Genomic DNA, 25,851 nt, shown 5'->3' with positions numbered 1-25,851 from the left:
TTGTGTCTATAAATCAAGATGTCTATACCTTTCCAATCAGTGATGTGAAAGGCTAATTAGGACCTTTCAGAAAAGAACATGTTGGTTTTGGTTCAATCTGGTGAGCAACAGCAGAGGGGCTCTGTCACTTTCATCCCTTTCTTATAAATATTTTTCCCTTTTGTGTAGCTTCCACAGTTTTAAATAAAAATATTTTTGATGCTTGTATATACTATTCTGTCAAAACTATTCTAGTGCAGAATTATATTAATCAGTTATTTTATAGCTAGCAAAATGGTCCAACACATTAAGGAAACAAAAGAAATTGATCACTTAGTTTTTGCCCAAGTAGCACCTAGTAAAATAGCACATCAGTAAAGTTTTCCTGCTTTCCTCACATGATGCAGGCAAAGAAACCTGCCAACTTAAAAAATATGGGCAGAAAAAGAAGAAGGAAAAGGACAAGATATTATTCTCTGTTCCTGAAAAAAGGATCTTACTAGTTAGTACATTCTCTATTGCATTCTATAATCTCGGGAGTCACAACTGCCAAATCAGGGTGAGAATCTACAAGAGGAAAATAAGATTAAAATGACTGACTAGTGTAATCTGAACTTCTTCTAAGTCATTATATTTTTCAAGAAAAAGAAAGGCACAGGAGGTACACATTTCAATTTGGCTCAAAAATAATAAAAATTAATTTAAATAGTTGGTAATAACTACTAAAACATAAAATCCAATTTCCTCTCTTTTCTTTGACAGAGCTCAACAAACAAGTGCACAAACAAACACATACACACGCTGGCTATGTTCAACAATCCAGACGACAGGTATAGCATGACGTTTTTACAAACACTGAACCCTAAGGACTACTAAGTCTATAAAGTAGGATCTAATAATTGATTTGAATTAAACATCTGCTTGATCAATATATTCTTCCTAAAACTTAACCTATGTTCAAGGAACACCAAGAGATGAAAAGTCAACGAGTATTTTATCTGTGAAAACTAACTCAGATTTCACTGTGGTACATGTAAACCATGAATTATAAGTTTCAAACAACAGTAGTTGTGGTCAAGTTCATACTCCATTATTATATCTTTAAAAGATAGCAGTAACATTTACTATAACTGTAAACCTAAGTCTGTATCCCAGGATAGCATATCTAGGAAAAGATGCATCCATTATAACAACACACCTGACATCCCCTTACAGGCTTGTGACAACTGTAGTGTAACTAACTTTAACTGCATTGCTGAGCAGGGCTCTAGGGCATGACCCAAGGGAATGATGTTTCCCACACCACCAAGCTACTTTAGCAGCAGTCATGACTGTGACGAAATATACTTAACAAGTTACACACTTAAAAAGTCATTAGAACATCTCGTTCTTGTACACTAGTATAGAAAGGTCTTCCAAAAATAAACGAGTGTAGGCCTGGTTTAATTTTCTCAGCTAGAGCCATTATTATGTTAAGGTCGCCCTCTGCTGTTAAATCAAGGTCTATCTTCAGATTCCGTAGAGATTTAAAGGGCTTTTTCCCCTTCTGCCTATAAATGAAGAAAAAAAATTTATATTTAAAAATATAGAAAATGTCCAAAAGGAACATAACAAAACACAATGCACAAAGGTTTTCATTCCATTTCGTTTTACTTACGTATCATCTTCTATATATTTTATGAGCGTCAAGGCTTTTCTGTGAAGGACGAGTAGAAACTGTGCAAGGAAAGTACTCCTGAGCGATAAACCAGGTTTCAAATGAAAAATCTACAGGAAAATGAAGCACTTTAATAAATTATTTGCTCCAATTCTTCTTATACAGCATGTTTTCATCACAGTGTTGACAATGTCTGGCAGATCACACACATTAGAGTAGTTCTCCACAACCATTTGCCCTGATGCCCCAACAGGAAGTAGAGTCTATCTAGAGCAATCATGTTTTTCTGAAGTCTTCTATTTTATCTTTGAAAATGAACTCAAATTTTGCATTCTACCTCAGAACACATCCCTATTTACTTTATTATTAAAACCATGACATGGGGGGGGCACCTGGGTGGCTCATGGGTTAGCCTCTGCCTTCGGCTCAGGTCATGGTCCCAGGGTCCTGGGATGGAGCCCTGCATCAGGCTCTCTGCTCAGCGGGAAGCCTGATTCCCTCTCTCTCTGCCTGCCTCTCTGCCTATTTGTGATCTTTGTCAAATAAATACATAAAAAATCTTAAAAAAAAAAAAGAATCATGACATAGGGCACCTGGGTGGCTCAGCTGGTTAAGAAGCTGCCTTCCACTCAGGTCATGATCCCAGGGTCCCAGATTGAGCCCCATGCTGGGTCCCCTGCTTCTCCCTCTGCCCCTCCCTTGGCTTGTGCGATCTCCGTATCTCTCAAATAAATAAACAAAATATTAAAAAAAAAATCATGATGTAGGGGTGCTCAGGTGGCTCAGTCATTAAGCATCTGCCTTCGGCTCAGGTCATGATTCCGGGGTCCTGGGATCAAGCCCTGCATTGGGCTCCCTGCTCAGCTGGAAGCCTGCTTCTCCCTCTCCTACATCCCCACCCCTGTTTGTGTTCCCCCTCTCGCTGTCTCTCCCCGTCAAATAAATAAATAAAATCTTAAAAAAAATCATTGTTATTTATTTTCATTTGTTTCATTTCATATTTAACTTTTTCTGCCCACATCTCCAAATAAAACTGAAGCTCCCAAAAGTTGAACCATGCTTACAGACCAAGGATTTGAGATATTCTTCTCTCTCTACTATTGGGGGTAAAAATTTCAAAGCTACCTCGATTATACTGCTTCCTGGCCTGGTTCCCAGAATATTATGACAAAGCTGTTATATTAAGAAATAAGTCCCTTATAATGTATAATTTTCTTCAAGTGTTAGATATTTTTCAAAAGAATGAGATAATAGCGATGTTATTATTTCAGTATGAGTATACTGTTTAAGTATACTGTTTAAGGTAAATAAAAAATATTCTCCCTTCCCCAAAAGAGCGATAAGTTAGTGGTTGGAATTAAAAAAATTATTTGACTAGGATATATTGCAACTTTCATTGTTAATATATAGGCTACACCCATTAACAATTCAAAAGAAACAGCATGTAGACACTTTAGAAAGACCTGAAACATTACAAAAAGATAATGACTTAAAAAAATAATGACTTAATTCTATTATGTTACATATATAATGTAGTATACATTAGCAATGTAGAAATGCAATGTAGTATACATTAGAAAACATATCATATCATATCATTCATTTTGACAATCTCAGGTTTAACATTTACCTGATCCAGGAAGGCTTTTACTAAGGTGTCTCTGTGTAAGACATCTTGAAAAATATTCCTATGAAGAAAACAGCCCAAATGTTGAAATGGCTACTTTCCAAAATCCCTCACTCCAGCCAATAAATTAAATTCTTAGAAATGAAATATTATATATAAACATATTTATGAAAATTGTATTGTGTGTATATATATGTATATAAATCTAAATATATTTGGAAATAATAAATATATACTCATTTTAACTCAAGGATACACTTGTGTATTACTAGAGTTTGTCAAGTCACTATGTCATTATTTTTCTCTTAAAGATATACAGTCCCAAGAATGGCACATAAAAATAAAACAACAAGAAAAATAAACACTTACCATTACCACCAAAACCCAAAACAAAAGGTTAACTTTATGTTATAGTAACTTGTAATACACTGTTCAGGAAGAAAAAGGTAAAAGGCCAAATGCTAAGAAATATTCAAGTGGGATTAAGGAACATCGTGACCACTGAGTTGTATCAACAAACCTATCACCAGGCAAGTAACATGAACTAACTACTCAGGAAAGCGTTATCTACCTTGGCAATGATCAGAATAAGAAATTAAGACAATACACCCTAGAGATAATGTATCTCTAACACACCATAAGGTAAGCAATTTTTCACTGAAAATGGTAGGGATCATCACTGAACTGACAAGAAAGGCAAACAAAGAGGGGTATGTGCATAGAGAAATAGGAAAGTACCTAAAATTTCCTACTCTAGGAGATGGGTGTACCAAATTACAGAAGAAGGAAACTGATGAAAAAAAAATTCAGCAATGCATGATTACTTGCTGGCAGCACTCCTTTTCACTGTCTCTGTCATCAGTGAATCAGATGAAGTGAAGCGTTAAAAAAGTTTATTTCTAGTGACTCACTTTTCATGTAGTGGCAGTGAGTGAAATTATTTTTAGAAATTAAAGTTAAAACTATCTTAAAAATAAATAATATTGCTTAAAGAAAACTAAAAAGTAAAATAGATCTGTAATATGTAAATTTAATATACAATCTAATGGTAGAATATTATTTTTGGACAATTTCATGTTCAGAAAATTTACTTTGGAGTTGTAAATAAATTTTAAAAATTAATGACATTATTTTCTTTTTATCATCAGTTAAAGAAGACTAGCTGGCTAATCAAAGTCTGTCGAATCAGTGAAGCAATCAAACACAACTGGTTAAAATGAGTAAGAAATGCTAAAGCATACACATAGCTCCTCTAAAAAAATAAAAATAAAATTACTAGATGATAAATCCATTCTAGAGTTCACTAAATTCCCTAAGAATGAGCTCTGAAGTAACCACAAAAAGGGGAGAAAATACTCAACACTTCAGGAAAGAAGAAAATGCTTGAAAGCATGGATTAATTTTGAGAATTCCTACTCATGTGCCACAATTACTAATACTTGAAAAATTTGTCACCCAGATACAAACCAGAATTCCGGTTTTGACTAATTCATTTCCTAAACTAATTCCCTTCACACTTTCCATGGAACACACAAAAACAGTGGAAAGCTGGAAAATGATGGTCCTAACGATGCGTTCTTTCTTGACTTAGAGACACGTGAGGCTGGGGATCTGGTGGACGGGGTGTTCCTTTTCTATGCTTTCGGTCAACATCTGTGTGACTGTTGGTGCTCTGCATGTCCCCTGGCTCAGCTTCCCATGTTTCTTACAAATACAGGACAGGGTTACTTGATCCAATTTTATTGCTGCTTGATACACTCAAACAAGGATTAGCATAGTTAACATTTATTGAGCACATTATTTGTGCTGGGCACTCTAAATTGATTAAAGAGAACCATCAGGATATACTGCATTTCTTCTACTGATTTAGAACCTAAGTATTTGGTTTGGGTTTTATAATTCTTTTTATGATTCCCCCCTCCCCCTAATTGGGTCCACTTTCAACATTTTATCATTACTTGTTCTTTAATTTACTGATCAGACTTTATGAATAAAAAAATGAAAAACAATATAAAATGCAAATAAAAGAATGCTCTAAAAATGTATTTTCACAGTTCTGTTGTATTTTGTATTCACATATCAAGAAAAAGAAGACTCAGAATTATTTCTTTGGTTTAGATAACAGCCTTTTAATGGCTCTTATATATTAGACTGTAGGCAATGTAAGGGTTGGGTCTCTGTATTAGAGAGTCCAACCTTACTAGCACCTATTACATGCCTAGGGCCTCAATGTATATTTGTTATGTAACTACTTGAATATTTACTTTAAGGACTAATCTTACCTATCTCTGCAAAACATAATTATATTAAGAAAAATAGACATCTAAGGAAAAAAAGGCATGCTTAACCAAATTATTTCTTCGAGCATAATTCTCTTAGTAGTATTTCCTTCCTTTTAAACACAGGCTTTTGTTTTTACTCATAAAAGGTACAATTTCATAACACAGTTTAACAACAGTATCATTACATACAGATCTGGAGTGAAGCTTTCGTCTGTACAGATGATAGTATCCTGAGCCATGTCTTCTTCTGAAGTGGCTCTCCAGAACGCTGTCAGCTCAGACCTCATGTACCTACGCTGATTATAAATATGTTCGTGACATGGTGGCATCTGCTTGACAGTATTGACGTCCACATCTATGTGTGTGGTGGGATAGGGAGCATACATGACTTGCCGGAAGGGGAGCACAAAGCTTCCAGTTGAATCCTGTCATAATGAAAAGAAAATTTACTCTCTTATGCTAAAAGATATGAAGAATTATTTTTTAATTAGAAAAACTGGCTTTCCCAAGTCCATCTCTAGAAGTTTATTCCAGGAAATTAGTCACGATCGTGTGCCAAAGTTTTAGTGATATGTGCACTACGGCATTGGTTTAAACAGTAAAACACTAGAAAATAAGCTAAGCAGCCAAAAAAAAAAAGTGCTTAAATAAATTAAAATGTTTTTTGTTTACTTGCTAAAAATTAATTTGAAGTTTATGTGTTGATAAAGAAAGATTTTCATAACATATTGTGGAAAATGGAGGTTAATATATGTGGAGGGGGCAGGGAGCTGTGTCAAAGATACATACAGAATAGAAAGATGAGAAAGATATATGCCAAATACATGCCAACAGTGGTTATTCATTGGACTATGAGATTATGGGGAACTTTTTATTTTCTTCTTGATTATTCACACGTTTTTAAAAATCTCAATGAGTATGTATTTTTATAAGTAAAAAATGGACTTCTTTCCAGGTATTGTCATTTACGTAATTAAATACCATGTAAGAAGTATCTACTGTGTACAAACCATGGTGGTATTGGTTACGAATACAATAGAGACTAGTTTCAATTTTTTACTCTTCTAACGCTGTAATAGATATCTTTATAAGTCAGTCTTTCCCCTTACACAGTTGTTTCCCTAGGATGGATTTCCAGAAGTAGAGATACTAGGTTAAATGTCTGAACATTTTTAAGGCTCCTGACATATAATGGTAAAGTATTTTCTGAAAGGCTTAACAATTTATACATGTACAGAAAACGGCTAAATATTTTTTCATTAAATTATAGTTTCAAGTCTTCCTCTATGCATCTCGTAGAGGTCCTTTTCATGGATAAAATTACATAATTAAATAAGAGGGTGCTAAGGAAATAAAAGTACTAAGTACTTTATTATGTCTTTGATAAAAAGAAATTCTAATTTTCATATTTGTGCAATTCAAATTGGAAATGAGTTTCCCTTAAATAGTTTCTATATTTAAATATTTAAACATTATTCTAAGCTCAGAGCATGCACACTGCTGAAAATGCAAAAGCTGAATATAATTTTTATTTGCAACACTTTTTAATATTTTTTTTCACTTTGCTGTGCTTAGATTAGATCCTCAAGAAAGCATTTACGATGAATCACATAACCATTAGGAAATCTACTTTCTCACATCTTTTGACTATAATTGAAATATCAATGATAGATTCAGTAAAGAGTCTTCCCTGTAATTACTGAAAATAATTGCTAATTTACACATATCTGCTTTGCTCCCTGAAAAGTGGACTCAATTAGTCAGAGAAAGACAAGTACCATATGATTTCACCCATATGTGGAATTTAAGAAAAATAAACACCCCCCCCAAATCCAGACATACCTAAAAGCAGACTCTTCTCTTAAATCTTTATTTTAAAAGATATTATTTATTTATTTGACAGAGAGAGAGAGAGAGAGAGATATCACAAGTAGGCAGAGAGGCAGGCAGAGAGAGAGGGGGGAAGCAGGCTCCCCACTGAGCAGAGAGCCTGACATGGGGCTCGATCCCAGGACCCTGAGATCATGACCTGAGCCAAAGGCAGAAGCTTAACCAACTGAGCCACCCAGGTGCCCCTAAAAACAGACTCTTAACTACAGAGAATAAAATGATAGTTACTAGAGGGGAGGTGTGTGGCGGGATAAGATAGGGCTGAGGATTAAAGAGTACACTAATCATGATGAGCACTGAGTAATGTATAGAATTGTAGGATCACTATATTGTATACCTGAAATTAATATAATGCTGTATGTTACCTATACTGGCATTAAAAAAAAAAAAAAAAAAAAAGAAAAAGAAAAAGAAAAGCAGACTCAAGTAAATAAAAAAATTTTTTAAATAATTAAAAAATACACACATGTGAATATATATGTGAATTGTTCAAATTCTATACACAGTTCCTGAAGACAGGAAGCAGTTTAAAATTTTCTTTCAATAAATGAATACAGTACATAAACAAAAAATGCTAATGAAAATTCAAATTCTTTTCAGTTAAAAAAAAAAGTACCCATTTTGGATGTGCACTTGATTCAAGCAAAAATTAAAAAACAAATAATCCTGAGGTCAGACAGGCAGCTATAGGAAACCAAAGAGAAACACACAAAAAGATACTCTAAAATGTTTTACTCATACTAATTATAAATCTGTAAGACATATACTCAATGCTCAGTTTCTTGGCATATAAACATGAGATGTACTACATGCTAATACTCAAAATATTATTTATAAAGAGTGTCAAAAATAGGGGCGCCTGGGTGGCTCAGTGGATTAAGCCGCTGCCTTCGGCTCAGGTCATGATCTCAGGGTCCTGGGATCGAGCCCCGCATCGGGCTCTCTGCTCTGCAGGGAGCCTGCTTCCTCCTCTCTCTCTGCCTGCCTCTCTGCCTACTTGTGATCTCTCTCTCTGTCAAATAAATAAATAAAATCTTTAAAAAAAAAAAAAAAAAGAAAAAAAGAGTGTCAAAAATGATTTTACAAAGTTGCTTTCAGTTTGACAAATGGAAGCTATACCTTTAGCAGGCCTTGTACAAAGAGCCCTGACTCGTACTTAAATGATGATTCTGCTTCACATAATCTGGAACATTTTCTCTCTGCTGGAGTCAGGAAAAGGCATAATGTTCTCACTATCTGTAAAAGAAAATATTTTAGAATTAAAATAGGGAGTTAAAGGCCACTGGTTTGCTTATGAAAGAAATGTGAAGAGAAACCTCAACTATTATTGTCAATAAAATACATCCTGAGAAGAAAGTATTCCTTAGTCACCTTCAGGAGTCCATAGGACATCACAGTTGTTGCTTAAAATAGGAATTCTGTGGTCGAGTAAGTTCAGGAAATGCTGGTAAATGTACTGTATGATATTTCAAAACCTTTAGTGTTTGAATACGTATTGTGACCTCCCAGATGACTGATATAATATGCATACTATATTCAACATATTTGATCACGGAACCCTTATCTCACTAAGAACTAATGACTTAATTATTGATTTTATCTCCACAGAGTAGTAACTATTTTTCAAATAAACAAACAATTCTGGACAAGAAAACTAAATGCAGTTAAATTAGGCAGAATTATGGCTCCTGTTGAATGGTGAAATTCCATTATAATGAATATTAGGAGTCTCCAAATCCTTCAAAAGAATTAGAATTAATTCTATCAAATTTCATTTAAAATAAGCAAGCCATTGGTTAGGGCCTGGAAATCTATAATTCTAACTGGATTTGATCTATAGCTTTATTAGGAAAAGTAAAAAGCCATGTAAGTATGTTGGAATTCAGACTATGTTCAGACAGTTTTTCATTATAGAGTGATGGCAACCTTTTCATATTAAAAAAATAAAAAACAAGCAATTATGCCAGAAGAGGATGTGGATGAAAAAAGTGTTTTAAAAACAGAAAACCCCTCAGGGTGCCTGAGTGGCTCAGTCAGTTAAGCGTCTGCCTTCTTAAACGTCTGCCTTCTTAAGTGTCTGCCGGCTCAGGTCATGATCCCAGGGTCCTGCGATGGAGCCCCACATCGGGCTCCCTGCACAGCGAGGAGTCTGCTTCTCCCTCTGCCCTTCCTTGTGTGCTCTCTCTCTCTCTCAGGCTGTCTCAAAAAAATAAAATCTTAAAAAAGTTAAAAAATAAAAAAATAAAAACGGAGAGCCCCAACCACAGAGCCGCCTTCTTTCAAAAGGCTACTGGGAAGTCCTTCTGTGAAATCCAAAGGCTCTGGGTGACACAGATGGAAACCTACCTTCTTAGGGTAACAAATATAATAAATTGCTAGACCAATAAAGTAAGAGGTACACTAACCTCTCATAAATGGATGTATGAAAAATGTAATTTAATGTAAATTAAGGATCAGGCAAGCATACAGGGTAGCTTATTAGAGGAAAAAATACAAATGTTTTGGTCAAGGACATAATCATTCCTAAGATAATTCCTGTGTAAAACATAAAAAAAATCAGGTTTGCTTAAATTGATAGATATGTGCAACTTACCTCTTTCTTATTAACAGTCAGTGAAGAAAAGTACAAAATCCCTTAGTTTTTGCCTAATGCTTGGAAAGATTCTGCTTCCCTCTCCCTCTGCCCCTCCCCCTGTTTGTGCTGGCTCTCTCTCTCAAATGAATAAATAAAATCCCCTTTTTAAAAATTTATTTATTTATTTATTTGAGAGAGAAAGAATGAGAGAGGAGCATGAGAAGGGGGAAGGTCCGAGGGGGAAGCAGACTCTGCTGAGCAAGGAGTCTGATGTGGGACTCAATCCTGGGACTCCAGGATCATGACCTGAGCCGAAGGCAGCTGCTCAACCAACTGAGCCACTCAGGCACCCCCAAGTGAATAAATAGATATTAAAAAAAAGGTACACGATTATTATCCTATTTATTAAAAGTGATGTCAGAAAACAGAAGACAAATATTTTCTAAAAATACCTTATTTTAAGAAATTCTCAAAACTATACCATACTGAGAACTGTATAATATTTATGAATTATCAAAATGAAATGGATAAATGATTTCCTATTTAAGCAGTTCTACTTATTTTTGTCACAGGGTGTCACACAGTAATTTGGCCAGACTGTATTACCTCCTTATACTATTAGATGATCTTGACTGCAAGCTAACTTTTAAATTACAATCCATGATATGTTAGCAGCATTAAGAAGTGAGATTATTGGCCAGATTATAAAATAAATTACCTTATTTACTTTTTCTGCACTGCTACCTACAACGACAGAACAGCCACAGGTTTGCAAGTGTGAACTGATGGCACTGCAAGGAGAAGGACAAAGATCAAAAACACTGCCAGTAAAAAAGTCACAAACTAAAACAAACAAACAAAAAAGGGCAAGTGAACTTCAAACAACTGAGACTAGCTTGATGAATGCCAAGCTACAAGAAAAATGCCATCTCTTATTTCCTATAGTACTTTACATTTTCCTCAGGCCTTTCACAGAGATTCTTCCATTTGAACTTAAAACCCAGTTAGTAAAATATTACCATTTCATAGTGAAAGAACCTGAGGTGTAGAGAAGTTAAGTGATTTATTTAAAATCAAATGGATTAAAAGTAATTATATGAATGGCTGACAGCCAGCAGAATCAGCACTGAAGTGCTTCTGAGTCAAGCTATGTAAGGCTTCTAGGTTAAAAACACTCACGTCTCTGAGATTCTCTGAGGAAAACACTATGGACATAAGAAGCAAATACTTTATCCTTTCACTTCTCATTGAAAAGAATAAAATTTCACAATATTCTTTAATTGTAAAGAAACACTAAGATGGAAGATGAGATTATACATGCAGAGAGAGCACCTTAGTATAGAGACTGACTCACAGGCACCTGATAAATTTTGGCTGTTATTATTGTTACCACATTTTCCTTCAAAGAAAGAGAAATAGAAAATGTCCGCTATTATGTACTTATATGTTACAGGAGCTGCTTTTATGCTTATGATTTATCTCACTCAATTCTTACAACAAATCATATGAAGTAGGTACTATTATTATTCCTATTTTACACATGAGGAAATGGGGGCACAGAGACTTCAGGTTCACAGAGCAATAACCCAGGGAGTTTGGTTTCAGAGCCCACACTCTAAAGTACTAAAATCTGCTGAAAGAGAGAAGGATCAGTAAAAATACTGGAGAGAGGAGGGAAGCAGCACTTCACTCCTTTCCCAGACCTTGTCCTATGCATCTCTTCCATCTGGATGTTCATCTGCATCTTAGATTCTATCGTTTATAATAATCAAGTAAATGAAATGTTTGAGTCCTGTGAGCTGCTCTAGCAAATGAATGGAACCCAAGGAGGGGGCTGTAGGAACCTTATTTATAGCCAATTGGTAAGAAGTCCAGGTAATAAGCTGGACTTGTTACTGGTGTCTGAAGTCCAAGGAGGGGATGGCTGAGACGTTCAGTCTGTTGCCAGTCAGTCAGACTGGTGTCAGGGAGGTAGAGGAGACACTGTCTTATGGGACTGAACCCTTAATCTATGGAATCTGACACTATCTCCAGGCAGAGAGTGTCAGAACTGAATTAAATTGTAGGACACCCACTTTGTATCTAGAGCATTGTTTGTAGGGAACCCCCCCGACGCTGAAAATGAGTCAAAGAACTCCCTTCAGTTTTAGTTTCAGCTTTAATGAGAAGTAAGGAAAGAAACCAGAACCAAACAAGATACCAAGATTTCTTGCTTGGACACTGGAAACTCAGTTTCCTTAAATATTAAAAGAGTAACATCAAATGTATCACAGACATGTAATAAATGAAAAAATAACACAAAGCTAAGTAATAGTTTAAATATGCAACATTGTTCCTAGAATAATTTGGGTAGCTAGTCTCTCACTGTTTTCATCCTTCCAAATCGTGTCATAGGTGAGCCTAAGAGTTCTATCTGCTTTATCTATCTCTTACAAAAAGAAACAAAATCCTTACTTGAGAAGAAAGCCTTCATGACAGCTGTCACCAATATCATCATCATTGAGAACTGTGTCAGCTATCTAAAATACACAACAACAGCAACAAAGTTATTCTGGCTATAATACAGCATGAAATAACACTCTTAAATACACAAGTTTTCTGAAGTCTAGGTTTAATATGACATATTGCCCTCATTTCTAAAGCATCAAGAATCCCAATAAAACAACCTCTGTGTACTCTATAAACTTTCAGAAGAACAAATGTGAAAACCGGTCAGGCAGGTTAAGCAATAATTTTGACAAGAACTTCCTCTTCTGGGCTGTCAGAATCAGGAGACAATCTTAATGACAAAGTCAGAAAGAAAACAAGAATAGTTTTCCTAAAGATTTCTCTACACACGCAGAGTGTGTGATTCAAAATGCCAACAAATGATTAAGAAAACTGGATTAGTGAATGTCAATAAACTTGTGCTAACCACCACTGAATAGTATACTGTTTTGTTACAAAAAGTATTGCACTAAATACTGATTGCTTCTATAAGGTCTGGAATTCTCCTACTTCTAAGAAATACAAAAGTAGTGAAATAAAACTAAATAAATGTAATTCTGCCACAACTATCACTGACCAAAAAAAGCCTCTGTTTGGCTATAAAACTCAGGGTTTTATATGTGTTTGCTAAAGTGGCTAATACTTCATATGAACAGTATATACAACGAAAAATGCATACTACTAAAATTAGAATACTACTAACATACCTAACAGTAATATAACTCAAGGGAAGTGATAAGAGGTACCATTATTCCTATTTAATAATACAAGAAAGAACTTACATCTATTTCTTCAGGAACACTGTGTGATTTCATAGATGAAAGCAGTTCCATTACAGGAATTACTTCGCCAGTAAGCATTGGAATAATACTCTGACCCTGTACAAAAAAGCAAAATGAAGTGAAGAAAACTACACAATGAAGGTATCCCTGGTTTTCTGAAAGCTCGAGTTATACCACTTTGCTTTTAGGGAAGACTTACATTAGTACCTGTTTTCAGTAACCAAAAGAAATCTGAAGAGGATTTCTGCTTTTACCAAAAAAAGGTGAAAAGCTAAAACAGTGTCGAGCATTTGTTTTGAAGGACCCATTACAGAAGGTGGCCACACCCTGAGTCCAAGAGTGGCCCGGCTGAGCTCCTGCCCCGGGAACTCCACTCAGCATCTCAGCATCAAGCTGCCTTGACTTTGGACCTTGTCTGTGAGCATCTGTGCATTAGCTTGATTTTTTGGTGCATCCATTAGTAGGATGTGTTCTAAGATATCAGAGATGCCTGAGGGGGTTATTTTTTGGGTCTGGGAACACTCAAAAACTTTTCCATATAAATTAATGGTAACCACTTCTTTATGGCTATTTCAGTGTATAACAAGTTTTTATAGGAATGCTCTATTTTTGGATAGCAGGGGGAAAACCTGTCTAGGATAAATGGTGCAATAAAAGAGTAAGAGCTGAAAACAAAGAACAACATCCTTTGATAGAAATACCTGATAACTTGTTAAAACACAGCCCCAAATTAAGTCTACTACTTCAAAACGTTTCTAAAGGATGTACAAACTATTTAAAACTAATTTTCACTCTTCCATGAATGATTTTCTTTAGTCAGAGTGGAATCATTGGCTTATCACTTACCAATCCAACAATAACCAAATTAACATGCCAAATTCAGAAAGGATTTGCTTTGATAATTATTTGATATAAAAAATTCTTATTGATGCATTTTATATTTAAAAATAAGGAAAACCAACCATAAAAAATCTTAGAAGTAGTCAGCAAATAACTCAATAGTAAAGCTTGAATCAATATATTCACAATAAGCGTTAGTACCCAGATGCAAATCAAAATCACATATATCGTAAGCATCAATAAAACATACATCAAAAATACAATTTTGGAATTTGTAGTATCTAGAATGAAACTGAAACCTCCATATAAAACATCAAAGATATAGAGTGTCTCAAAGATGGTGATCTCTCATTTAGTCATTACTATCACCCCACCCCCAAATTTTTGAACCATCCTGAATATGTAAACTTTTAGAGACAGATGACAAACTTCTTGTCACATCTGTTAATTTTTAGCTAAACATGTTTTTAAAATCACATATTAAGAATAATCCAATAATAGTTTTTTTCCTATTCATCTCTCACGAAACTATTTTGTTCAAACTTTTCACATGTGTCTTTAAATCTCAGTCATTCCTAGAGTCATTTTTTGAGTGACTATACCCAGTTTTTCAGAAACTTGGGAATTTAAATGTGATGCTGTCTGTGCAAATTTTATGCCACGTCATAAGCCCCCTTGCATCATATAGGTTTCATTATTTTAAAAAATTCATCCTGTAGTAACCTCCAAACATAACCACTCACTGTTTCTGCTCTTTAAAAGAATTTTTAAAATTCTTGCTTACAATTACAATCAAAACATGCAATTCAGCAATAATGACTAGCTATAAAGTGTTTCCTTATAAAGTGATTTTATCAGGTGATAGCTACAAGCATCCAAAACTTGCACTGAATGAAGTCAGTGACTGATTCCAGACTAATGTGTCATCCCCAAATAGTATTTACTTGTTCAAAAGAAAATCATTTTAAGCACATGATGTGAGATTTGCAAGGATTCAATTATCAGGCAGCTTCTTTGCAGAAAGGATAACTGTAGGAAAATATCTTCCCCTAGGTTTAGGCATATATATATAGTGCCATAAACTGTATCTCAGATATTTATTGTAACTGAATGCATATCCTCATCAAAGCTTAACAAAAGAACTACTACAAGCCTGAACACAGAAGAAACTCAGAAGAAAATCCAGGTTTCTTTTCCTCCTGTGACTTCTCTATCTTGAACTTCTTAGCAGGAGAATTTCCCCTTTAAATACCTCCAATTTGTCTAAATACACAGAAGGAAGAGGATAACATTTTCAAGAAGAGCCCTTAAAACAGAAATAAAACTTAAGAGTGGTAAATTTTTTAAGTACAGGTCTGGTTTGAAAAAAAAAAAGTCCCAGGAAAGATAGAATTTTATTGGGTCTTAAATTTCTTTATCGTAACGTAATTCTACTAACTGCTCCATAACTAGTAGGTACATCTTGAGGTTGGTAAAAGTGCCCCCAATGCTTGGCACTCTGCTCATTGACCAACAAGGCCAGGCATCTCTGGGTAAAGGGAAACCTTTTCTGGTAAGTGTTAGACCTTTCCCCAGGATTACCTCCTCTGGCCTGGAAACTTATTTACAAAAATACAGATATAAAAAACAATTTTGTAAAGGAAGTCATTTTACAGGGTTTTGTATTTTCCTGGTTTAAGTTCCGTATATTCACAAATTTTTAGAACAGTTACTGTTTAAAGTACTATTTTGTCTTGGGCATGCTATAGGAGAACCAGAGTAAAGACAACTCAGTCATCCTTAGACTAGAGTTCAACACAAGAAATACTAAGGGTGGCCAGAGGCAATGGCAGTTAAGGCAAAGAACCCTTTCTCCACTGGAGATTCCCCTTTAGAACATCTCTGCCCTGCAGTGAAATGGTTCGTATTTAATTTCCACAAGGGAAACACATTCATGCAATCATGCATCTCAGACACTGGTGCCCATGCCCTAAGGAGATATAAAGCCATGGGAAAACATGGCACATTTCCCTAGAGACTTCACATAACCAGAAGGCTGATCAGAAAGGTGAGGAATATCACTGGTAAACTACAACATTAAATAGATAAAAAGTAACTAAAATATAAATCATGAGTTTTAAAAATCCAGCATGAGACTTCAAGTAAATATCATGTTTAGAACTGTCTGTTTCCCCAGCTATCTTAGAGGAGTATACTCACTTCCCTCCTACTATAACTACGTCTACGGAAATGTTTAAGAAGCCTTAAAAAAAAATCTCACATAAAACTTAAAACTTTTGTTTTTTAATACTTAAAATTTTTACTATGAACCAGTTATCTAAAACATACTCTGTGCAAACAGAAAAAAAGGTACAAAATTGCTATTATTCACTTATTTAACTATGTCTAAGATACGAAAATTTTCATCCAGTTTATTCTATATATTTCCATAAAGGTTCTGTCATTTTCATACTGACTCTGTCAAAATAGGATTGGTACAGCTTCAAGGCAGTAAGAAAAGTAGCCCTCACTCTTATATAGATGCTTGACATGAGTTTGGTGGTGTTTGATAGTACGCAGTCTGTACCTTACCTGATCTTCCATTCTTTCCGTGCCTTCTAAGACTATCTTCTGCACATTTTCTTGCCTTTCCTGAGCAAAAGAAAATTCATTAAAATTAGCAAAACAAAACATTTTGATATTTATTTTTCACAGTGTAGTTAAGTGGCAGACATGTTATTGTGTAATTCAGTTCATGGGAAAAATATTTTCCACATTAGGGCAGGAAAAAAAAGGGAGGGGGCAGGAAATTAATCCAACAAATCCATTTTCTTATAAACAATACAAAATAAAATAAAAACACCCTTTTCTCTGCAGGTAAAAAAAGATAACTTATCAGAAAACAGTCAATGTAACATGTGTGCATGGTTTCACAAAGGAAACTAATGGTTTGTACTTTTCAAATTAAGGAAGATCAAGTTATATGTATCTAGGCCTTCCTGATTTAAAATGATTTTCATAAACATTTAAAATAAAAAACATAGGGGGCCTGGCTGGCTCAGTGGGTTAAGCCTCTGCCTTTGGCTCAGGTCATGATCTCAGGGTCCTGCGATCAAGCCCTGCATAGGGCATTGGACTCTCTGCTCAACAGGGAGCCTGCTTCCCCCCCAACCCCCTGCCTGCCTCTCTGCCTACTTGCAATCTCTGTCTGTCAAATAAATAAAAAAAACTTAAAAAAAAAAAAAAAAAGAAAACAGTATGCAAACATAGTAAAACACTCTTCTTCTCAAAGATACTACTCCTCCTTACTAGGAGTAAAAGCCTTACAAAACAAATAGCTATTTAACAACTTCCATACTAGTATCAAAACTGTAAAGCAGAAAGGAGAGTTAAATTTGTTCTTCATGTCTGCCAAAAGTATATGAAAATATAAATATCACTAAATATTAAACTACAGCATTTAGGGGAGGAGACTAATTTCCTCTGGCTTGACCTACAAAATTAAAAGGATATCTCCTAGAAACTACTTCGTGCAACCTCCTCATTTTACAAATTTCAGAACTTGGCAAAGAAGTTAAAGAGACCAAAGGCTACATGGCCAACTGCTTACGAAACACTTGTTTTGAACTGCTTGTACCTACACACAGTATCAAGTGAAAAACAGGGTCATGCAATGCAAAAAGAGAAAAGGTTTTATAGTCAAACATTTCCAAGACAAACCTAGACTCTCAAGTTTACTACGATGTTCTCAAGTTCTCTAAGCTTTAGCTTTTACTTGTACCATAGAACTATCAACTCCCACCTTCGAGGGTTATTATGAAGATCACTGACATCAGACTACTAGAACTATCTAATAGGGCAGATCCAAGTAAGAGCTACTGTATGAAGTTAAGCGCATGCAATTTCTAAAAATTAGATACAAATGCATCAGAAGATAAATTTTCAATGGCTAGGTTAGCGTGATTAATAAGCTCAAAAATCACTCACCTTGTGCATCCATATCCTTCCTTTCCTGATAATGTGTGTTAATCTATCAACACATACTCTGTGAAGTGGGAGGTAGAAGCTAAGTTCTGTCTGTGGAAGTATAATTGATAGACCGTATGTGCTCCTATCTCCATTCCAGTTTCCATCAAAGATTAACGAAACAATAATTACTCCTTTTTCAGACAAGACAAAAAACTTCACATCTATAGCCCCACTCTCTGCATTTCGGAGGATTTCCCCATTTAAGGTGTGGTTGGCAAGAAAAGTTATTTCTCCATCGCTGAGAAGTAGCTGTTCTGTCTTTGGAGCCCAAATGTGTCTAACTCTAGGACCAAGAATATTGTCCCAGTAGGCAAAAGTAGCTGCTAATAAAGGTGATTCACCACTTAGAGCAATCTCTGTCTTGGCAACAGCTGGAGATGGTGGTGGACAGAGATTCGACATCACTGCATCCCATTTACCACATTATCCAAATGCTCCAGGGATATCTAAACAATAACATACAAAACCAATGATTAGGTTCAGCAATTATAAAACCATACATCAGAAATTCAAATGACTTGGGCCTATGTGGTTCTTTTTTTCAGTCAAAAAGGATTTAGGGGGTGCCTGGTGGCTCAGTGGGTTAGGCCTCTGCCTTCAGCTCAGGTCATGATCTCAGGGTCCTGGGATTGAGCCTGGCATCGGGCTCTCTGCTCAGCGGGGAGCCAGCTTCCCCCCCCCCCCCCTTCTCTGCCTGCTGCTCTGCTTACTTGTGATTGCCCTCTGTGTCAGATAAATAAAAAAAATTAAAAAAAAAAGATTTGGAAACACGTCCCATACTAGAATAGACATTTGACTACCATGGCAGGTGCACACTAAAGGCTTGTTAATACAATCATAATCTTATGATACATAGTAACTTGTCACCTAGATTCAGGGAATATACTTGGAAATCCAAAGTAATAATGATCCAAAAAAGGGCCCTTGAACATTAATATGAAATATCATATACTAAAGCTCATAGAATAGACCCTCACTGTCCCAAAATATCCAGTCTATGTGCAATATAATGATTGGATATTTGGTTCCTAAACCACAGCAACAAAGAGAGCAAATTGGGAAAGGGAGATCTCAGCTACAAACCGCCATACCTGTTGTGGGTTGAACTCCCCCCACCCCCCGGCCCCACTAAATACATGCTCAAGTTCTAACCCTTTATGAATGTGACCTTATTTGAAAATAGGTATATTCAAATTAAGATAGGGTCATACTGGATAAGGGTGGATCCTAGTTCAATGACTGGTGTCCTTATGAAAGATTTAGAGACACATGGACAAAGAGGAAACAGGTCTATGTAAAGACAGAGGTAGGAATTAGAACAATAGGACTACAAGCCAAGGAAAGTCAAACACTGCCGATAACTACTATGAGTTAAGAGATAAGGAAGAGTCTTCCTTATAGCTTTCAGAGAAGCATGTCCCTACAGATACCTCATTTTGGACTTCTAGCTTTCAAAACTATGAGAGAACAAATATTTGTTGTTTTACATCACTCAATTTGTGGTCCTTTGTTATGACAGTCCTAGGAAACTAGTAAAGACACCTGACAGTAGGAACACCTTAAAGCTGTTAAAAGGGTGGGGGGGAGAAAAAGTAAAGGAAAAGAAAAAAGAAAAAGAGAGAAAGAAAGACAGGAAGAAAAAAAGACAAAAAATTGCAAAGACACAATAAGCTGGAGCCATAATAAAAAATGAGGTAACAGGGGTGCCTGGGTTAAAGCCTCTGCCTTCGGCTCAGGTCATGATCCCAGGGTCCTGGGATAGAGCCCTGTAGTGGGCTCTCTGCTCAGCAGGGAGCCTGCTTCCTCCTCTCTCTCTGCCTGCTTCTCTGCATACTTGTGATCTCTGTCTGTCAAATAAAGAAATAAAATCTTAAAAAAAAAAATGAGGTTAACAGTACTGTTAGTCTCAACAAGCTCTCTGGATTTCAGGGCACTAAAGCCCAAGACAGGTGTCTGAAAAAACACTGAAACATCAAGATGAAGATAAAAATGTTTAATATGCTTCTTAAATTTAAGAAAGCAGTGCAGCAGTACAAAGTTCATTACAAAGAGTTCTTTACTAAATGGCTAAACTAAAAAGCTTCAGTTATTTAGAACATGTAAAGAACAAAGTGACTGAATGGATACTGGTCAAAGCCTTTCACTCTGCTAAGAAAATAGAAAAGCTAACTGCCCAAGGTCACAGAGTCAAGCAAGAATCAAGGTCTCCTATAAATTTTAACCCACTGAAATCTTAACACTCTAAAGCTATATATTTATCTGTGTAATATATATATATCTGTATAATATCTGTGATATTAGTGTAAAATGTATCATTCTTGCCTAATGTTAAAATTGAGGGGCGCCTGGCTGGCTCAGTCAGTGAAGCATGTTACTGGACCCTGGGGTTGTGGGTTTGAGCCCCCCACTGGGTGTAGAGATTACTTAAAAATAAAATGTTTTAAAAAACTGAATACGTGTATTGAAAGGCCTAAAGTGAAAAGAACCATAACGATTACATTTAAACAAGTCTAAAATTTGGGAATCTATTCATTGTAATGATAAAGAATAGCAATTTATAGGTGAATTATGATATACCTATCTTTGCCTATGGGATTGCTTTGGGAGGCAACATTTGCTCTATAACTACAATTCATTTACTTTAAGAATTTTATCTACATCTTGTCAAGAGAGTTCAGAGACTGCTGAAAAGTAGTGGCTTCTATTTTTAGAGTATCAGATGAGCATTTTTATCATGCATGTCAAGAATAGGTATACAGAACTTGGCAAAACACTTTATAGTATGCATGTGTTGAAATGACTTAACATAAAGGCAATTCACGTATGTATTTTTTAGTTCAAGAATTCATTTAGGGAATATTTACTTTTTAATGTGTTATATCAATGTAATAGTCTTAAAAATACTATACTGGACATAAACTCTCTAGCTTATTTAATTATCCACTGTTTTGAATAAAATTTAAACAGTTTACAAGATAGAAAACCGGCATGTAATTTGAATTCAAACTGTAATGATGCCATTGTCATCATTAATAACAAACTGGGGGACAGGAGATGAGTTAACACACAGCCACAAAATTATACTGTAACATTTTCCTTTTGTTCTTCCTTTTTGGACAAAAAAGGTGAATAATCATAAGAACAATATTTTAACTCAAACATTTCATCATTATGCTGGAACTAAAAGCATTTCCTAAAACCAAACCAAGTCCCAAAGCAAAATCTGGTTGGATTATGGGAAAACTTTAAACTGTGAAAATTAAACTATTACAGACCATTAATTACATTTATATTCATTGCTATTAACATTAGAAAGAAAACAAAAGACACTATCATGTTGAACTGCTTAGGTTAAAATTCTTCCAAAATTAGTAATTTTGAGAAATGAAATGTTACAGAGAAGTATAATTAGAAGAGCTGTAAAAATAATTTTACTAACACTTAAACTCATCATCTTTGGTGAGGAAAATCCATATACATAAATATGGCTGAAAAAATTCAGGTCAAAACCAATAGTCTTATCTATATATCTACAGTAGTTGGCTACTCCAGGTTATCAAACATTAGCCATAAGAGTCTTTTGAGGGAAGCCAGGATCCAAACTGGGTGACACGGTGGCTTTCTACTCCTGTAAACAAAGAATAGGGTTCATGAGGATGTACCCAATATACTTTCTGAAAATAATCCAACATATGCAGACATTAAAGATTGTATTAATTACTATCTGTTAAAACTGTTAGCAGAGTATAAGGTTCAAAGCTTTGCTTTTTCTTAAACCTTTGCTAAAAACTAGCATCTCTTCTCCCACTGGTATTTAGAAAGTTGATTGGTCCACTGCTGTTGTAAATCAGAATTCAGACATCATAAGGCTCACAATTCTTGTAACCAGGCTTTCTGTTTATTTTCTCCCAGCCCTAAAAGCAGCAGGGTCCTAAGCCACCCCACTTTCCAAAAACAGATGCTGCCCAGGCCAACTTTAATGACAGTGAACTGTTAACACTAGACTGTTTGCAACATTTTCTAAGTTTTTATCAAGATTTGCAGATGAAAATTTATATCACTGTTAGTCTATCTCTCACAGATCCAAGTTTCTCACATAATAGGCAGGCTAACACACACTACTCCTTAGAACTACTTAATTAACATAGAGCCCAAGGGCAGGCTTGAAAGCTAGGAGTCCTCATTGTTTTTTGTTTTTGCTTTTTCTCCGAAAGCAAATTTTGGACTCCTAACCGAGCCAAATAAAGAGACTATTTTATCAACTTTATAAAGAGAGAAAAAAATCTTTTTAACACCTATGTAACTTTCCTGGAGCAGGTTACTGCTGGTTTTGTGTACCATAAGCAATGTGGTCTAGAACGTCTCTCATTTTTGTTTTAGATGTATAAAGAGTAGTCAATCATGAGGCGACTTCCAACTAATTCAGGGCTTTCCCAGAGTGGCAGGGTTTGGCGGAGGTGCTGGCCAAAGGTATCTATGTCACATAAAACAATCATATTTCAAGTATCTGACTCCATATTATTAATCTTCCATATATTCTCGCTTCTGTAAGGTTCCCAATATATTAAAAGTTTTCTAAAGTCTGTCAAACAGTATTTTTCAAATTAAAAGTACAAATTAAATGTACAGCCAGATGTGTTGTGTCCCCTTGCTTTTCATCACAGGTGAGGGATGGGGACAGTCTATCGGAACTTACCCACTGGCCACAAGCACCATTACTTTTCTAAGGCCTAGCAATCTCCATTGTTTCTGAAAGGGTCATCTATCTTGGGCAAGTGCATGACCTCTGTCTGTCTCCTGAACACTGTAGCCTGGCGGGGTAGGGGGTGACTCACATGCCGTGTGGGCATGTCAGACATGTAATCAGTGCACTTCTTTCTGCAGCAGATACTATCAGTCCAGTGATGCTCAAGTCATAATGGTCACTTCCTTTATGTGTAACCTCGCTGCCGTGAAGCAATCAAGTCAGAACCCACACAGTGGGAGTACAACCCCTCTAGAATTGCTCCTCAAATTCACAGAGAATCGGCAATCTTCAGAAACGTGCATTCAAACTGCGTAGCCATGTGGTGTATCTCCCCCCGCCCCGTGCCATTACACCCCGCTTTATCTCCGCTCAGACCCGGGCTTGGGGTTCACCGCGCCCCACCCGCCCTCTGGCCTTCCCCAGAGCCAGGGCTTCTCAGTGCTCGAGGCGCTTTCCCTTGAACCCGCGGCACAGGAGGTCCGACGGATCCGTCTGGGTCTCACACCGAGTCCCCGGGAAGCGGCCGGCTCGTAGACCGCGGGCGGGAATGGGGGCCAGAGGCCCAGTCCCCAGCCCCTGGTCTCGGTGCCGCCGCTGCCGGGAAGCCGGGGGCCCGGATGGAGACAACTACTAGTCACCAGCTGGAAAACCCGATGCCGGATTTCAGTCTGAGAGCACAAGCCGAGCCCTGGGGAGAGCTGCTGCCACCGCCGCGGCTCTCGCACGGTCCCTGTATCCCGACCCCAAGCAGTCGCCTGCCCGCCGGCTTCTCACTCACCCAGTCGCCACCGCCTGCGACTCAGGCGCCGCGGGCGCAGGGACCGCAACCGCAGCCCGGCCACCGCCCCGCCCCACCCCTGGCCCCGCCCCCGGCCCCGACCCCTAGCGCGCGGCCCGACCCCGAACCCGCTTCACGCCTCGGTGGTTTCACGCCTGGTACTCTTCTTCTGGGTACATTTTACCCAATCTTTCGCCCATCACCTTCAATGAATACTACGAAAGCAAGGGAGGGGAGAAAAAGTGAGGAAAACAAAAGCGCACACCTCCTAAGCACACGCCTCCTTGCTCTCTCTGGACCCCGCCCCCGAAGGGAAGCAACCGGGCAGCAGGGATGGTTGACGCGTCAAGCGCCATCTTTTACGTGGGCGGAAGAAGTTGCTGCTTTGTTTTCGTTTCCTCGTGAGACACCGTAGCTTGGTCTTGGAGTTTTTGATTTGCCGTTACGTGAGCGCGCGAGGCCTGTGAAAGGGGGCGGGCCAAACTTGCTCCGTCCCTTTGTTCCATGACGTGCTTCCTGAAAGTGTGGAGTAAGGTGTTAGCCGAGGTAGTGCTGTTTTTGGTGGCGAGGGCTGCCCGCTCTGAGAAAGCCCAGCTGGTAGTTGAGATGGTTTTGTTTGTGTTTGGCAGGCAGCGGGCGCTCAACAAGTGTGTGTTGAATAAATGGATTTATTTTTTCCTTATGACACAATTAAGTGGGCTGTGACTCCACCCCGAGTCTGGTTAGGTAATTTCCTTTTTCCACAATACGTAGTCAACGCAAGTCTGTCGTCTTTACCTTGTAGACATTTTCGTAAGCTTGAGTTTCAGACTTTCAAACGTCGTGTTAGTTGCACAGTGTGAACGAGTTGGGGGGTTTTTAGCCTTCGGTCTGCAAGGGTGTATATTCACGCCGCAGATGAATGGCACTTAACATTTTTCACATTAAAAATCACACAGCACATCTTTATCACTCACTGAGGGAAAGAAAGAAGAATAAATACACAAATGACTCCCTCAAACCTCTACCCTCTGCAGAATTAGACACCTTACCCAGTCAGTGCCATATACTCTTACAGCACCAAATAGCTACCATTTATCTAGTTTCTGTTGTACGTCTGGTACTGTGCTCCTTAGTCTAAGTAAAGAATTGTGTTTAATTCTCCCAGTCTATCTAGGGTACAGATACCATCCTCCAGTTCTGTGCGGTTTCAGAGCCCACACCTGAGGACTTGAGGCTGCTGCTAAGTTAATGACAGCTCTTCTCAGATAACACCTATAGGAGATAAGACTAACAAACCCGGTTTAGAGTAAAACTGAGATTCGGGTTAAGTGCTTGGGAAAGGAGTAAAGTGCCAAAAACAGTTTTTTGTATGTCAAAAATTTGCCTACATACAGAATAATATCCTTAGTTTCCAACAGATTTTCGGTTTTGTGCAATATCAACTTCAGAACAACTGTGTTTTCTAAATTCTGTGTGACCATGAGAAATAAGATAAATAATTAAAGTGGTTCTCTACATGTGATGTTTTGTGGCTAGTGGATGTGAATTTTTCCCCGCACGTGTAACCATCTATTTAGGCATTGTGCACAAGCAGTAGCTTGTATGTTTTTCAGTGAATCAGAGCAAAAAACAAAAAATAGGGCAAAAGTAATTATGGCTTAGTACTATGATCCATAGTACTTACATGTATAACATTTTACAGTTGAGGTGTGAAATAGGACAGATACCCCTTCTTCAGGGAACCAAAGAAAAAATTTGGTTCTAAAAATTTGGTTCATATTACTAAATACATAGTAATATGATCCATATTAGCAGCACCAAAGGATGGCTTGGGAGGGATTTAACCCTTATCTCCTCCAGACTCTGTCAGTCCACCCAAATAGGCCATCTAGTGAAAATAGTAACTTGCCATCTAGTGAAAACAGAAATTTTGCTATTGAAATATTTCTTCAAACAAGAGTCCTAGTCCTCCATTTCCAACCAGAATCCCAAGAATTTCTTTAGCAATTTTTGAGTTATCCACCTATCCACATATTAATGAACAATCATATGAAAAGTGTCTACAACTATGGGAGCAGTGAATAGGTAAGAGGTTGGGCTCTGGAATCTTTGCCTTTGATTAGTTGTGAGACTTTGGACAGCATGTGACTTCTTTTGCCTCAGTTTCCTTAGCTACAAAGTGGCAAGCAGAATAATTTCTCATGGGGTTGTTGTGAG

The 25,851-nt window shown here is 37.0% G+C and overlaps 1 protein-coding gene across 3 annotated transcripts; it reads right to left on the bottom strand.

The window, feature by feature from the left end:
- Positions 1–1,342: 1,342 nt before the first annotated feature.
- C9orf72 (C9orf72-SMCR8 complex subunit) lies at positions 1,343–23,842 on the bottom strand. 3 transcript variants are annotated; one of them, XM_046023365.1, is made up of 12 exons: positions 23,755–23,842; positions 21,567–21,755; positions 18,086–18,573; positions 16,691–16,750; positions 13,280–13,375; positions 12,465–12,529; positions 10,729–10,801; positions 8,555–8,671; positions 5,735–5,970; positions 3,267–3,324; positions 1,637–1,746; positions 1,343–1,529 (listed from the first exon to the last, which is right to left on the bottom strand). In XM_046023365.1, exons 3-12 carry the CDS (start codon positions 18,527–18,529, stop codon positions 1,343–1,345), a joined length of 1,446 nt encoding a protein of 481 aa, XP_045879321.1. In that variant the 5' UTR covers positions 18,530–18,573; positions 21,567–21,755; positions 23,755–23,842. The 3 variants fall into 3 exon arrangements, with proteins under 3 accessions (XP_045879321.1, XP_045879320.1, XP_045879322.1); XM_046023364.1 differs by lacking the exon at positions 23,755–23,842 and adding an exon at positions 23,653–23,717; XM_046023366.1 differs by lacking the exons at positions 21,567–21,755; positions 23,755–23,842 and adding an exon at positions 23,653–23,713.
- Positions 23,843–25,851: the final 2,009 nt, after the last annotated feature.

This window comes from Meles meles, chromosome 11 (assembly GCF_922984935.1).
Source record: "Meles meles chromosome 11, mMelMel3.1 paternal haplotype, whole genome shotgun sequence".
Taxonomy (NCBI): Eukaryota; Metazoa; Chordata; class Mammalia; order Carnivora; family Mustelidae; genus Meles; species Meles meles.
This window is presented reverse-complemented; position numbering and strand designations above follow the sequence as displayed.